Source organism: Gymnodraco acuticeps, unplaced genomic scaffold (assembly GCF_902827175.1).
Source record: "Gymnodraco acuticeps unplaced genomic scaffold, fGymAcu1.1, whole genome shotgun sequence".
Classification (NCBI taxonomy): domain Eukaryota; kingdom Metazoa; phylum Chordata; class Actinopteri; order Perciformes; family Bathydraconidae; genus Gymnodraco; species Gymnodraco acuticeps.
In genome coordinates, this window is record NW_022990023.1 from 683,747 (window position 1) to 698,962 (window position 15,216).

A 15,216-nucleotide genomic window follows, 5' to 3' on the forward strand; every position below is an offset into this window, starting at 1 on the left:
ACAGTCGTTTATTATTTCCAATTTATCACACACCTAGGGGCAGAGGCTTAACGGGGCTCGGTGTAGCACTGGTTCACATTGTAACTGACTTCCAGGCACCATTAATCACATCAGCACACCAGCGGTTGCCATATTTTCATGTTGAGTGTCAGAGCCAGTGAGCAAGAACAACAAACTTGTCTTTAGCTGTTTGACAGGAAACATTAACGGTCCATGCATCACTATATAATGAAGCGAGAGGAACTACAATTAAGTATTTACAAAATATAAATAAATATCATTCTGATACTTTTGCAAGGAAAGTAGAAATGCAAGCAAAACTAGTTCATTCAAACATCCCAATGTGGTTTTAAGTAACCAAAATAATAATAAAAGACTGGTAGCCGACAGTGTAAGCTCATTGAATTGTGGGAAACGCAGGGCATGACCACATGTTACATAAGGTGCTTTGCATAAATGCAGGCTTACTGCTTGAGTTTTTAAATGACCCATGGTTAAATATTTGTGGTTAAACCTCAACCAATAAATGTTAGGTAACACGTTTAAGAAACAAATGAAAGGAACCCAGAGGGAATGTTTTAGACTACTTGTTTTCTTCTCAAAACAACCAAGCTTTCGTTGCGTATATCCTTCATGATATCCCTATGTACCAAGGTTAATAGAACACGCTTGGTATTTTCAATGTACCTGCCTTAATTATTCAAATAGGGTCGATGGGATCTTATATTTCTTGGAGCTAGAAGTAGTAAGTACTGTACTTAAGTACACATTTTGAAATACTTGTACTTTACTATTTCCATGTTATGCTACATTTTTACACATTTATTTTGTACCTTTAGTTACTTTGCATATTTGGATTAATGAAAAATAAGACTTAAGTTACACCTGGACTAAATTCACATCCACAAGCTACCCTGCCTGCAGTATACAACGTCATTACTGTAAAACTAGCTGCACCTTTACCAGCTTTGATAACACTTTAATGCATCAGTCATTATAATCAAAACATATCATGTATATTAATCTGAGATGGTCCAATTTGCAAAATAAGTACTTATTCTTCTCCCACCTCTGACTTCAGCCACTTTAATCAGTTCCTCACATTTTTCATACACATCAGTTTGAGGAACCTATTTCCTTATTTGTACACTGCCAAGTTTTTGTTATTCATTAATACAGTTAAGGGGATTTTAAAGATTGTAAGGAATGTTATGTAATGTAATGTAAGTCGCTTTGGATAAAAGCATCTAACAAATGACATGTAATGTTATAGGTATGCACTCCTTAGGCACATGCTGAGTTCAGGTCGATAAAAGGTTTTTAGGACTGAAATGTTAAGCCAGTTAGCAAATAATCTATATCGGTAAAGGCTCTTTGCATATGCTCTTTTAAATATATAACAAATAAAACCAAAGAGTCATGTCCATAGTGCCTTCCCGAAATGTTCAACAGCCAGCACTTATATTTTCAATTCATACCATTGGAGGAACTGTAGGACCGGAGGAGATCAGAGAGCAAGCCCTTCTGGATGGTGGCGTTCCCACTCAGGGTCTCCTTATCCAGGATGAGCAGGAAGCGGTGGAGCTCCATCAGGAGCTGGTCCAGCACTGCAAGCAGACAGACGAGAAGGTCTCAGAGGTAGAGCAAAGTCAAAATTCCTTTATGCTAAATGGTGTTACATGTTTATTGCAGTGAGAATATAAAAACAATGGCTTGAGACCAGAGTTGTGACAGTTCCCATCAGCAAGAAAGAGAAGAGCTACGAGCGATATAAAGCCTGTGAAGTTTCCAGGCAGAAATATTTTGCACATTATACTTTAATTTATGGCTGAAAGTTAAACTCAATGACTTTTCTTTTAACACTAAATTCGGCTGCGAGTTTGTTAGCTATTTCATTCTCACTGCTGGGAATCGTGCCTCAGGCTGTGTGCCAACATTTAACATGGGAGACACTCTTCAGTGGTCTTTAGCTGGCATCAAGTCGATAACTATTCAGATTTTATGTCATTCAGTCATAACTATCATCCAGTTGATGTTGACAGCTACAAATCTGTTTGAGGTTGTTTTGGGAGTTGTTAGGGTTTAGTGTAAGGTCAAGTCCAATGGAGGGCGGAATAAGGGCCCTGAGTCGGCGGGGCCTCTGTGTCTGAGTCTGGGTGCAGCCCACACACATCCTTCAGGGGTCAGCGCTGAGCTCACAGCCCTCTCCCCTGTGTGGGGAGCTCTTTGTGCTTCCCTTCACTGTCTCTCGGCCTTATGAATAGGCCCCTTGCTACAGTGGGCCTCAGTGTTTGAGCATTTTACTTAAATACCAGACAGAAGGGGGATAAAGAAGAGAGACCTTATTAAAGGAAAAGGTGGGGCTAAGATCAGAGGTGGTGTCATCCGGTGTCATACTGTTCTTAGATACTGGAATGTATGAAATCACCCACAGTATTCAGCCTACACTGTTACCTTTTGATGTTTTCTTAGATGTGTCTGTGTTTTAAAAATCAGTTTCGGCAAATGTTAAAAATAGACAAAATGTAAAGCCCAGCCGACAGTCATGGCTGTCCACATTCTGTACTACTAAGTTTAAAGAAAAAGCTAAAACATTAGCTTCAGTTAGCTGTGTGTAAAAGTATAGGCTGAGTGATTTCTGCTTCAAAGTCAATTAAAAAATAAAGCATAAAATATTTTACAATTAATAGGAATTGATAATACTCTCGTGTGCATGGAGTATGGAGCCAGAGTAGTTGTATTCTTTTATTTTGAATAGAGGCTTTTTCTTGCCCCTGTTTACAGTCTAATGATAGGCAAGCTGACAGCTAGTCTAATCAAGCTTTCAAAGTAGAACAAGTATAACAAATGCTATATACTGTATATGCTTGTTGTTTATACTTTCAAATTAATGAAATGTAAAAGTTACAACTTTAACAGTTAAACGCTGAATTAGGTACCTACTGTGGTTAGCTGGACAAGCTAACAGGGCAGCTCATGTTAGGGCAGATCATTCAGATTAATCCTGTTTTGAGTACCAAACATAGATCTTTGTTTCTTATAAATAACAATAAACCCCTGAAGTAGTGCCTGCCTTTGTACCCTTGAGGACTAACCTGCTATAACTACTGTAAAACAAACTTTTTAGAAAAATAGAAACAAACAGACATTTATATGTCAAAAACATCAGACTCTACTCAGTAATTGAACTCTACTCCACATTAATTATCACAACTTTCACAGTTATAATAAGGAGAGTAAACTTCTCCTCTCTGTTGAACCCTTTTTAAAACTGTCAGCTATTCTGCTTTAGTGGCTCCTTCCGGCTCAAACTGATAACTGGGCCTTACGGGGGAGTACACTCATGGCCTCTCCCCTCCTCCCTACACTCCCTCACATCAAAGAACCTCTGTAAAGGGGGAGAATTTCTGCAAAATACGGTGTCAGACCCCCTAAGCTTTGCCTTTCGATTATGACGAGAGACTTTCCCAGCTACAAGCTACAAGCGAGCTGGGTTGTTTTTAATGACTCCTGCTCAAGCTGAGTCAACGTCTGCTGAGAGGCCCTGTGGTGGGAGGACGTGCACCATGGAAAACATCATGGGTCTGAACATATACACACACACACACACACACACACACACACACACACACACACACACACACACACACACACACACACACACACACACACACACACACACACACACACACACCACACACACACACACACACACACACACACACACACACACACACACACACACACACACACACACACACACACACACACACACACACACACACACACACACACACAACACACACACACATAGGGGATGTAAAGTAATTAAAATGCTACTATACAGACTTTTCATTACATTCTGAAGAGTTGTTTAGCTGCTGATGTTTGCATGCTCACTACGAATGTAAACATTTTCCGGTTTCTCCTTCTTGTGTGTTTGCAGAGATTGACTCCGATGGCCTTTTGGTTTGGGGGACCCTGGGAAACAGAGTCAGCTGACAGGACAGGGAGGTCTGTAGCAGGCAGTCTCTGTGGGCTACAGGTTGGCCAGACGCCCACTGCACATCCAGTGAGTGACCGCAGCCTCCACAGCATAAACAATTCCCTTCTGTCGAATGGCCAAAAGGAATAAGAGACCATCAGCCATCAAAGGTGCCTTAGCATTCCCAACTAAAGAAATATATTTCTGTGATGCAATTAGAACTTGGGCAGATAAGATATAGAAATCGCTTAACAACACAACTTTTGTGTCAGTAATCAGTTGATAGGATTTTCAAACACACAGAGGGTTAGGGGAATTTCTCTTCCTCATGCCTGTGGTTGTACTTCCTGCTTTGCTTCAATACAACCATGTCATTTTGTTTGATTTCTCACACACTTAAGATATCCATTCAAAGTGTGGTTGATAGTGCTCTGATACGTTTGCCGATCAGCAAGCTGTACAGTATTGTGAAAGGCCTGATTAGATTATATTTAAAGGGGACTTATCATGCAAAATGCAGTTTGTGATGTCTTTTATACTTAAATATGTGTCCCCGGTGCGTCGGGGAACTCACGCAGCGTCAGAATATAAAACCCAAAATCTTTTAAAAACGTGTGTACAACGAGTAGATACAGATTTCCATCCGAACTGACGTCAAATCGGCAGCGGACCCACAGAAAGTTGCTATCAGAAACAATGCCTGACGTGTTTTAGAGGTATGGCCCTACAATATATTTTTCAAATATAGCATGATAGGTCTACTTTAAAGAGTTACATTTGGGATTATTTCCAAAACAAGATTACTATAGTGAAAGAATGGGTTAGATTTGAAAGTCATCCACCATTATATTAACATAAACAGGCCAAAAATACCAGAGATTATACACAACAAATGCTTCCTGCAATATTTGTTTTAAGCTATTATCAGTGCTTTGTTTCTATCTGTTTAATGACTGATTTTAAATGCCATTTTCTTAATCTCTTTCATTTTTTGTAAAGCACTTTGAATTGCCTTGTGTTGAAAAGTGCTATATAAATAAACTTGCCTTGCCTTGCCTTGCCTTGTTAACCTTGTCTGGCCCTGGTTTTAGCTCATTCTTTAAATTAGGCTGAATTAAATTCCAAAAATAACCAACCAAGAACGTATTTGAATGCGCTTCCAACTGTGCATCTGGACTACAAATGATAGCCTACTCTTAATCTTCAACCACATCTGTCAACCTCCTGTGTGTCCTGTTAGGAGGGAGATGACAACAAGGTCCTACTGAAACTGAAACAAATTGGTCAGCTAAGGAAGGGATTAGACCAAAATAGAACTAAATAGGGGCTTTTCATTCAAAAGAGGGAAGGAATTGAACTTGGGTTTGTATGACGACTCTCCATGTTAATTTTGACAAAATCTTCTGCCAAACAACAGGGTCATTTTGGGATCCTGGCAGCCTTTCTTGTTCCGAGAAGCTTGACGTCCTCCATCAACACTAACAGGATACATCTTAGCAGAGACGAGAGAAAGCATTTCATTTAATTGAATTAACGAGACAGGCATGGCCTCTCATTTCAATTACACTGTCTCAGGGTTAAATGTAGTATCAACTACAGCAAGTATCCATACTGATCAGTAATGAGCGTTCAATATGTAACCCTTACTAAACCCATAAATCATCATCAAAGCGCTCTTAATAGCAAAAGCCCCTCAAATGTTTGCCACCACTTTTCAATGTGTCTGGTCTGTACTTCTATCATTTGTATACCTTTCTCAAATCAAACTGGCCACATTTTCCTGTTTCCTCATCATTTCATCATCTTCCTCCATCTGTCTTACTTTCAAAACAACTCCTGCATATCAATTCATGCTCCAGGAAATATCCAGTTTTTCACTGATGCAATATTTGTGCTGGTTTTAAGCGTGTGTTTGCCTTTGATCAAAGCCAAACAGACTCTTACTCACATAGTATCAATGTTTTTCTTATAGCCTGATGCAGCATATGATCGAGTTATGTTAAAGTATCTTATATGACATACTATCAAAGGGCACAATCGTTAGAAACAATGCTGGCTTTATACCGGTTACCAACAAACCACCACAGTGTTAACTTGTTTAACATGATTAAGTAATGATGGGACATTAAATTAGACTGAGCAAGCATTTTTTAAACTCATAAAACTTGTTTACCCCACAACTCTGCATTACTCATGATAGAGATTAACTGGTAGTGTATTTAAATGTGATTTCATCAGTTTGGCACCCCACTTGAGCAGCTGCTTTGGTATGTTTTAAAGAGGAGACAGCCGTTTTAGACCACTGTGCCTGATTGTCATTATGTTTTGAAGAAGTTCCCAGCAACATTTTACAATTGGGTTATTAACCCAAACTAAAGTACAGTTATTGTGATGCAGAGTCAAAGTCAAACCGCTCAAGTTTAACATCAAACCTTAGTGACATGAAAGCACTAGAGTGGATTGTAACGATGTGCGACAATACCATATTTGGTCTGAGTAAGAATATAACCCAACATTAATGGAATAAATTAGACGAATACACTTTTTTGCTTTTTCTACCCATGGCTAGTAAGTAAAGCGTTGGTGCTACATTGACCCAATGTGTGCTAAGTTGGTACATTTCTGTTGGCTATTTGTATTAAGATTCATGTAAATGTAATTTGTGAATAAAATTCAAAAGTAGACACACTTACACAATTCCATTTTCAAAAGAAAGAATGTTGATAGGAAATAACATGAACTATTCACAGCACTGAGTCTACTTAGTGTCATATTTTTACTGACAATGAAAGAGATACAACTCCAGGTAAAAGGGAAGTGGTTGATGGAACGAGAATTGGAACCAGTGACCTAACCCAACGGTAGAAGGTTTGGGTTGTACACCAAAACTTTTAAAGCCATTCTCAGTATAATGAAGCAGAAATGTCAGAGCAGGTTTGTTTCCTATCGTTTGACTCTTATACGCCAAACGTTTAGAGGAATACACTGAATGACCCTTGGGTTTGTTTCAATGCATCCAAGTGAGAGAAGAAGCCACGTAGGATTGGTTTGTTCCAGTCTGGCCTGGCTCTGGTGATAAAGCAGATAATTGGCTCATGGCAAGGGTCAATTAAAGGACAAAACATTGATTTGATTGGTGTTTGATCCCTATTGGCAGGCAGTGGTCCTTCTCCCAGCTGCATGCTGGGTTCAGCTGTGGAGCAGAGACCTGCATGGACATGGCTCGATAAATCCAAACTGTGTTTTGGTGTTATTGCTGTCGAAAGCAGGTGTGAACTTGATGACTCAAAAGAAGAGAGCTGCATGTGTCTGATAGCAGCTGAACTGAAGGAGCTTTGGAAACAGATGGACACAAAAGAGGAGTTAAATATTAAAGAAACATATACAAACTAAGGACAAATGGTACAACAAACAATATGGGTAAAGCACATAAGTCCAATTCACAAGGCATTAAGTCAATATTTCCTTGAGTTTCAACAAAAGGTGGTTTTGATAGAAACATCACATATAATGAGTGTAGCGGATCTTGTTATCACAGATTTATCTGGAACGAACAGCATGTACTGTTACACTAAAATACTTTTCCCCAATAAAAAGCAAGAAACTTTAATATCTTGATCTTCTTAGCAATCTTATGGTTAGTGTTAGGAAAATATCACTCGACACCAGCTTGAGAATCAATAATCAGGTACTAATTTATCACATACAAAGGATATGGGTTAACTCACACATGGGGTATGTTGCTCAACGGAGCAGGAAAAAACATCAGGCTTATATAGTTCAAAATACGGAGATAACAACAAAGTCGTAAATCGAGGTGGCGCTAATATCTCATCAGCAGGTGTCGGAAAGGTGACGGGGACATCTGCGACGTCTTCTGGAAAGAGTCACGTACTTCCTGTGAGGATCTGCAGTACTTCCTCCTTCTTTTTCCCCTGTCTGTGTTTGTTTTGTCTGTTTGTCTATGTGTCTGTCTCCCTGGCTGGGCGTGGTTACCTACATTCTGATTCCCGCCAACTCACCGCCTCAGCTGCTGCTCATCTCACTGATTGCACCTGCTTAAAACCCTGGTTCCCATCTTCAGACTTCGCCAGTTCTTCGTTTATTCTTCAGTGGTAAACTATCGTCCAGGCCTACTAGTGTTTTTTCCTAGTGACTTTTTTGATGCTCCTATTGAAGGGAGATCATTTCCTAATCCTGCTTGTTTTTCCTGTTCCAGATCCACATACTCCAGCCGCTCTGCCTGCCACGTCCAGCCTCCCCTCCAGAGCAGCCCAGCTCCACGTCTTCCCTCTACGTGTGCTTCGTCAACTCCTTGTCAGTGTCGTGGACAAAATAAAGCCTTTTTGACACTTCACCACAGTCTCAGTTGTAGTGCTTGCATAGCGGGTTCTCATCTCCAGTCACTTCTCGGGAAACCTAACACTTCCTTCACGCCTCATAGAAGTGGGATATTTAGGAGACAACAATCATGTGTCTTCTCATAAATATCAACAACCTGAAATGCCCTGCCTCCTCCTATCATTAGAAGAGGCAGCTGCAAGGTCATACACAGTGCAGAGTCACACGTACTGTAGTATCAGTGCATTAAAACAACCCATAAAGAGGAGACAACAGTATTTTCTCCAACAGTTAGGTAACCTCAAGTGTGGCAAATACCAATTACTTCCTTATAAGTAATATTTCTCCCCATGACCCTGAATCAGAGACTACAGCATATTGAGTGATGGAGTGTAGAGATGTTTTGTCATGACTTGCCTTATATTTCTAGCCATACATTACATGCTCTCTGAATATTAGCCAGCAGGAAAAATGTCAAATATAACCATTCAATATTATTCCTTGCTACACCGTGACAAACAGTCCCTCGACTGCAGCAGTCATTTTATAAAAATATTTGTATTAAATGACTGCTGCTCCTCTTTCTCTGTCATTTTCACTTTCCCTTTTTATTTTGTTTTCTAGTAAAGATTTATATTTATATGGAATGGCTGCATACTGTGAGAGTAGTAGTTTAGACAGGACTTGCTGTTTACAGTAAGTATTTTTTTCACTTCAATATTAAGGTTCTTCTGTGCATCAGGTCTTTTTGTTACTGTGGTAAAGTGCGTCAGTGTTTTCAAGTTTCAGTTTTAGTGTGTTGTTGTGTGTGAGGATGTGGTTTTTAGAAGATCTGACCATGTTTCTCGCCATCTAGCCCCTTATCGCATGCAACAACACTACAGTATCTGCAGAGTCTGCACAAGCACATATTCTATCATGGACATATATATGGGCTCAGAACAGTCTCATAATACACACATTAACACAGAAGGATTCACACTTGTATTTCCAGATCAATATGAAACGGAACACATTTGTGTGTGCATTGAAAAACACAAGTGTGAATCCTTTTGCGGATCATGAAATACAAGTGTGAATACTTCTGTATGCATGTGTGTATTATGAGACTGTTCTGAGCCCATACATAAAGGGGAGGAAAAACAGACTCAAAAGTCATCATCTTAAATCAATAATCGCTGATTTGGAAAAATTGTTCAAATCAAATAATGTCAGTATTGTAGTTGCTTGAGGTCGGAAAGGAGGTCATTCACTATCGACAGGAAGTTGTTTTTACACTATGGGAAACATGCAATGTAGGTGGAGCCTGAGGTTGTCCAGTGGTTTGTTCATGGCAAAAGAGTTAACTGGATTTAATGCTGCTGCAGCTTGATGCACTACTCAACGCATCTTCGACCAGAGAAGAGGAACTCAGTGGAATCAGTTGCTGTTTGTTCGGTGAAATGAAAACCTGCAGTCTTGTCATGAAGACTCTTTTGAACTACTGTAGTACATACTGTTTTGACTCCTTTATTAACATCTCTTGAGTTTTCCTTTTCTTTTTGGCCAAATATCAAAATATGATACAGGCTTGTATGTAAGTATGAAAATAAGCAAATAAACCAAAGCTCCATTGTCATATGAGGAACAAGATAAAACAGAATTGGCTTAAGAGAAAAAGAGTCTGTGGGCAGCAAAGGTTAAAACCATAGCTATAGGCTAGATTGAAGTGTTAGCTTTTATCAAGTTACAAATACGTGAGGAAGATTCACTTTAAGCGTACTTCCATTTTCTTTTTCAAGTTGCTCCTCTTTCATCTCCCCTCTGTCCCAACTATTGAACCTCGTCTTTATTCATCTCACGCTTTATCTTACCAACACCCTTTTATTTTCTTCCAGTCTGTCTTTAGATCTGTGCAGTGTCAGTGATATCGAGCCTTACAGCTCAGCCCTTGGAGGAATCCGTTTTTATAGCTGGAACATGCTAATGGGATCTTAAAAGGAAGGAGCCATGGTGTACTCGAGCAACTTCATCTTGATTAGGATGCAGCGTATGTTACTGTAGTCCCTGCAGATGAATGCCTGATCTGGAGGTTCAAAATGGTGGCTTAGTCGATGACATGAAGTTTGTGTATGTGTGTGAGAGAGTGTAGGAAGCAAAGTCAAATATGTGGGAAGTGAGAAAAAAAGCTGAATTAAAACAAAGTTTCAAGGATAATGCCAAAATCTGCCATTTATGCTATTCTTATTCTTATTTTTGGAAACCTCTGAGGAATTTATGTAGCCTGCAGCTAACTATGTTTAATGACAACTGAAACATATTATCATATCTTACGGCACTAACTGGAACGTGAATACCGCTGAAAAAGCCAATCACTGCTGTAATAAATCCAACATGAGTTCTCTTATTTTACATCAGAAACCACTAAAGATACCAACAGCATTGACTAATATCTGCAGTACATTCAGATAAGTCAATGCTGGATAGTTCCTTTGCCATGAAATGATAATATTGTGACTCCTCCAGACACAACTCTATATCTCTTTCTCTCCCATGTTGCTCACAAACACACAGAGAGATGAAAAATGCCCTGGGCCATGGCGCAGAAGAGGCTCAGTGTGGTTCCACTTCCTCCTCTTAAAGCAGCACCCTGCCAACATCCCTCCTCCAATCTCTTCTTACGTCCCCTCGCTCTACAGGACCCCAGCAACAGCAAAATGCAGATATATGCAGATTCACGTTTAAAGAAAGAATTACGAGGCTCCACGCTCTTGGCTTGATGAGAAAGAAAGCGACAGACTAGAAGCAGCTGCTGACAAATAAAAACTAACTAGCAATGCCCCCTCAGAGTCACCCACATGAAAGCTTCTGTGCTCAGTTATTATCCCACAGATATGTGGCCAGGGCTGCAGGGAGAGTGAGATCCAGTGAGTGTGCATGTGTGTGTGATTACAAGACAGTAAGCTCTTGTTCTAATCTACCATTTCCTTCTACCTGGCGAGAAAAAAAATACAGGTCTGATCCAGAGCTCCTGTATCCAATAAATAAGGCCACGTTTGATGTGTTGTAAATGAACAGGAACGAGAGCCTGAGGGTGAAAAGGCGCTGCCACAGATCAGGAAGACCGTCTTTCTTTTCATCATTTTTATAGCTTCCTGAATTACCCGCACTCCACTCACTCCCCGTTGGCAAGTACAGCCCATGACACACACAAACACACACACACACACACACACACACACACACACACACACACACACACACACACACACACACACACACACACACACACACACACACACACACACACACACACACACACACACACACACACACACACACACACACACACACACACACACACACACACACACACAAGTGAAGCGGGGGACCCCATGCCAGCCCTGATGTCCTAAAACTCAGTCTGCCTCCGCTGAGCTTATGCAGGGTCAAACCCACTAAACCCACGGACTCTTTCACATTGTCATGCTACACTGAAAAGCACTTTTGACACTCCAATTTTCAGACTTTTACAGAAATTGCTTAATATTTTGACTGGGAGTCATTTTGACTGACATGATCCCTGCAGTTCCCAGACTGTAGGCCCCTGAAAGCCAGCCAGTACTGGCATACGCACGCTAATAACAATGAGAATAACTTTTAAGCAACAAGTGGTTTTCCTCAATACATCACATAATACTGCACACAAACATTTTATGGTTTGAAACCATAACCATAATAATGGTGCAGTGGATGGTTGAAAGCTGAATTTGAGCTATATATATTATTTATTGCTGTCTAAATTCATTCATAACCTTCCTGCCACAGCAGATCAAAAGGCCTGAAGGCAAAAATAATTAATGACACTTTACCCAGATTCATGGTTTGTGTTTCAAGCGAATAATCCACTTTAAAAATGCCCATCAATACATCTGTCTACGTATATGCTATCATTTGTCTTTTTCTTTTTGGCAGCGATCACAGTATCAAATTATTGTTGGAGAAGACGACTGACACTCGAGGCAAGAAAAGGAGCCATCCTATTAGAGCCCATCGCTGCTTTTTTTTTGGGGGGGGGGGGAACCCAACCGCAAAGAGTGTGCAGCCAGCACAGTGAATTCAACATGGACATGCTTTACCCAGAAACTGGTGAGATCCATAATAACAAGGAAAGCAAAACAAGCAGGGGCATGATTGACAAGGAAATGGAGATAATAAATACTAGAGAGGAACTCACAAAAAGGATAAATAAACACACTTTTCCATTCCCCTTCATTGTTATATTTACGGGAAATTACAACACAATTATGTGTAATGTTTCTTTTAAAAATCTGCCGTTCTGATGATAGCCCTACTGATACAAGTATTCATTAAATATCCGAGCTCCTGGTAGCTTCACTAGTGTGATCTCCATCTCCAGCAGAACGATTGAAGATCAGAGACATGAGCTGCCGAAAGTTGTTTATCTGGAATGAAACCTGCATGAGTCAGGTTTGGGAGAAACGGCTTATCCAGAATACTAAACAATGCCTTGCCTTGTCTCTCCCTGCATTTTCCCAGGTTTCCCTTTGTCGTACCTCCTCCACTTGCTGCCTGTGGCTGTTAGTATCTAATTCGGTGTCCTGGTGCTGCTGCATACAGCTGCCAACAGAAGACAAACTAGTTCTTATTCCGACCCCACACACACCACCTCATTCTCTGCACCCTCTAACTGCCAGGTGTGGGATCATTGACCTGCATCACTCCACCTGCCCTCAGCTCTCCTTTACTCTTATGAATTGGATCCTCATTACTCAGGCCCACCCCACTCGAGGATTTAAGATACTGGCACATGCTGTATTGGTCTCTAGACAATAGAACTGATAGAGATACAGTCAAGTTAACAATGTAGATCAGTGCAATTTCTTTAATGCTGAAACATGGCATCACTCCACTACATTCTGTCAAAATGAATGTATATCCTAAGATAATGCACATTATAGCTCTTATTTCCTCAGTAGAACAATTGTTTAATCTACAAAATGTCAGAAAATAATGGACTTTCCCATCACAATTCACAAAGATATTCAATTTTTTACACAATAAAAGAAGAAAAAGTTGCACATCCATAAATGTGAGTAGCTTGAAGCAGAGAAACTTCTCCTATTACTGCATGAAAAATGAATTAATAATGCAAGTTAGTTCCTTGCCAGTCGTCTCATCAATTCATTGACTTCTTGTATGATAGATGGACCATGAATGAACACATTGCAGCACTGGCTTCCACTCTGAGAGACAGTGGGAGTAAACAGACTGGGCTGCTGGTCAGCTGGAGATGGGGAATGTTGCAGCAAGAATTTCAAATTGTCCATTCCAGTTAGACTAGTCACTATTGTTTTCAGTCCAGCAAGCTGCTTCACCCAGTAACCTCACCCAGACCGTCTCTGGTGTGGGTGAGGTAACTGGATGAAGTGTTGAGGGTCCAGATGTCATGTTTCTCAGCTCCAAAGATGACTTGATAAACTTCCTTCTAACTAGCCTATTTGCTTGTTGTCTTTACATGTTTTGACAGCAAGACGAGGTATATTGCATGGCCGATCCTTTTGCAAATCCAGAAGTATTAAACGGCCTTGCTCATCCCCTCATGGGCAAATAACCGCAGGAATTTGAGGAATGCTGTGAGAACAATGTTGCTGCTATTGGAATTCATCAGTGGCCACAGTGTAAACTATTTGATAGAGCCCACTTGGATGGCGAGGCAGTTAGGGATAAGCCACAAATCTTCATATGCTTGGTGACACACAGGTTGCATTCAACTCTGGTTCTGAGGACACATTGCCCAAAGGCAGCTTACAAGTTTGACAAGACAGTCTTTGGCTGTTCTTTGGTTACCTTCAATAACCCACCCCTGAGGAATTGTAAGCATCAGTATTAGTGGCAGGTGACCAATACCAAAGCTAAGCAAAGTGAAACAATGTTTCTTACAGCAGGAGGAACCACAACTGAAATCAACATGAAGATGTACATCATAATGGTGGTTTCCCAATTATCAAAACAAGAAATAAATAATGTAATTTAAAGAAAAACATCAGATTTGTTGTCTTTCTACCCAGTTCTGGTGACTCTAATGCATCCAAATTCAAAAACATGCCAGATGTGGTGTGTATTAAATGTGTATTACTTAAAAGTTGTTGCAAATGGTTGAAAAGCAAGCATTTTTGTAAAGATGCATTGTCAGCGATGTCATGGAGAAACTCGAGAAGTCAGCAGAGTCTAATGTTATGACACAAAGTTAAAAACTCTTACCTTTGTGCTTCTCCATTCCCTCGCCGTTTCACCTTCTAGTCCCTCGCTTTCCTCCACTCATAAAATCAAACAATCCCAAAAGTTTGCTGATGAGTTTCTGGGTGATGGGACGGAGAATTTGTGCGGATTGTAGCCCGACGCTGCCGTTTTCAACAATACACACAGACTGGCTGAGTGACTGACTGCTGGGTTAGACACGGAGAGATTTGACGGAACAACAGCGCTCTCATCGTCTTCCTCATCTACTTTTGCTGCACCTCCTCCCAAATGCAGCATCCACACTGCAGCTTTGAGACTCCTTCAGGTGTCATTCAGGTTCTCCCAAAATAACAAAGTGAGGAAGAGGACAAACTTTTAGGAGAGGATGGTTGCATTATGGGGCGTATATTTGTAAGTGTGTGTGTGTGCGTGTGTGTAGGGGGGATCTTTAATCAGGTTTGGTTTGTTTTCTGCGATAAACCTATACATTTTGTTTTTAAAATAAACCCATACAAGTGTTAAGCCTGAATGGGTGGGACTACTGTCAGAAATATGGGGCAAATGTTTGAAAAAAAGTCGATAACAACCACACAGTTCGTCCGTGCCAGATGAGACAGAAAGAGAGGAAATGGTGTCTAAATAGTGCC

At 40.4% G+C, this 15,216-nt stretch overlaps 1 protein-coding gene across 2 annotated transcripts in view; it reads right to left on the reverse strand.

Moving 5' to 3' along the window:
- afap1l2 (actin filament associated protein 1-like 2) overlaps positions 1–14,972 on the reverse strand; it is a 40,120-nt gene extending 25,148 nt beyond the window's left edge. Inside the window, exons 1-2 of one of the 2 annotated variants that reach the window (XM_034214419.1) lie at positions 14,591–14,972; positions 1,479–1,607 (exon numbers count right to left, since the gene is read on the reverse strand). In XM_034214419.1, coding sequence (XP_034070310.1) covers positions 1,479–1,607; positions 14,591–14,606 — 145 coding nt within the window. In that variant the 5' untranslated portion in view covers positions 14,607–14,972. The remainder of the gene's footprint in view (positions 1–1,478; positions 1,608–14,590) is intronic. The other variant, XM_034214418.1, reaches the window with a different exon arrangement.
- Positions 14,973–15,216: the final 244 nt, after the last annotated feature.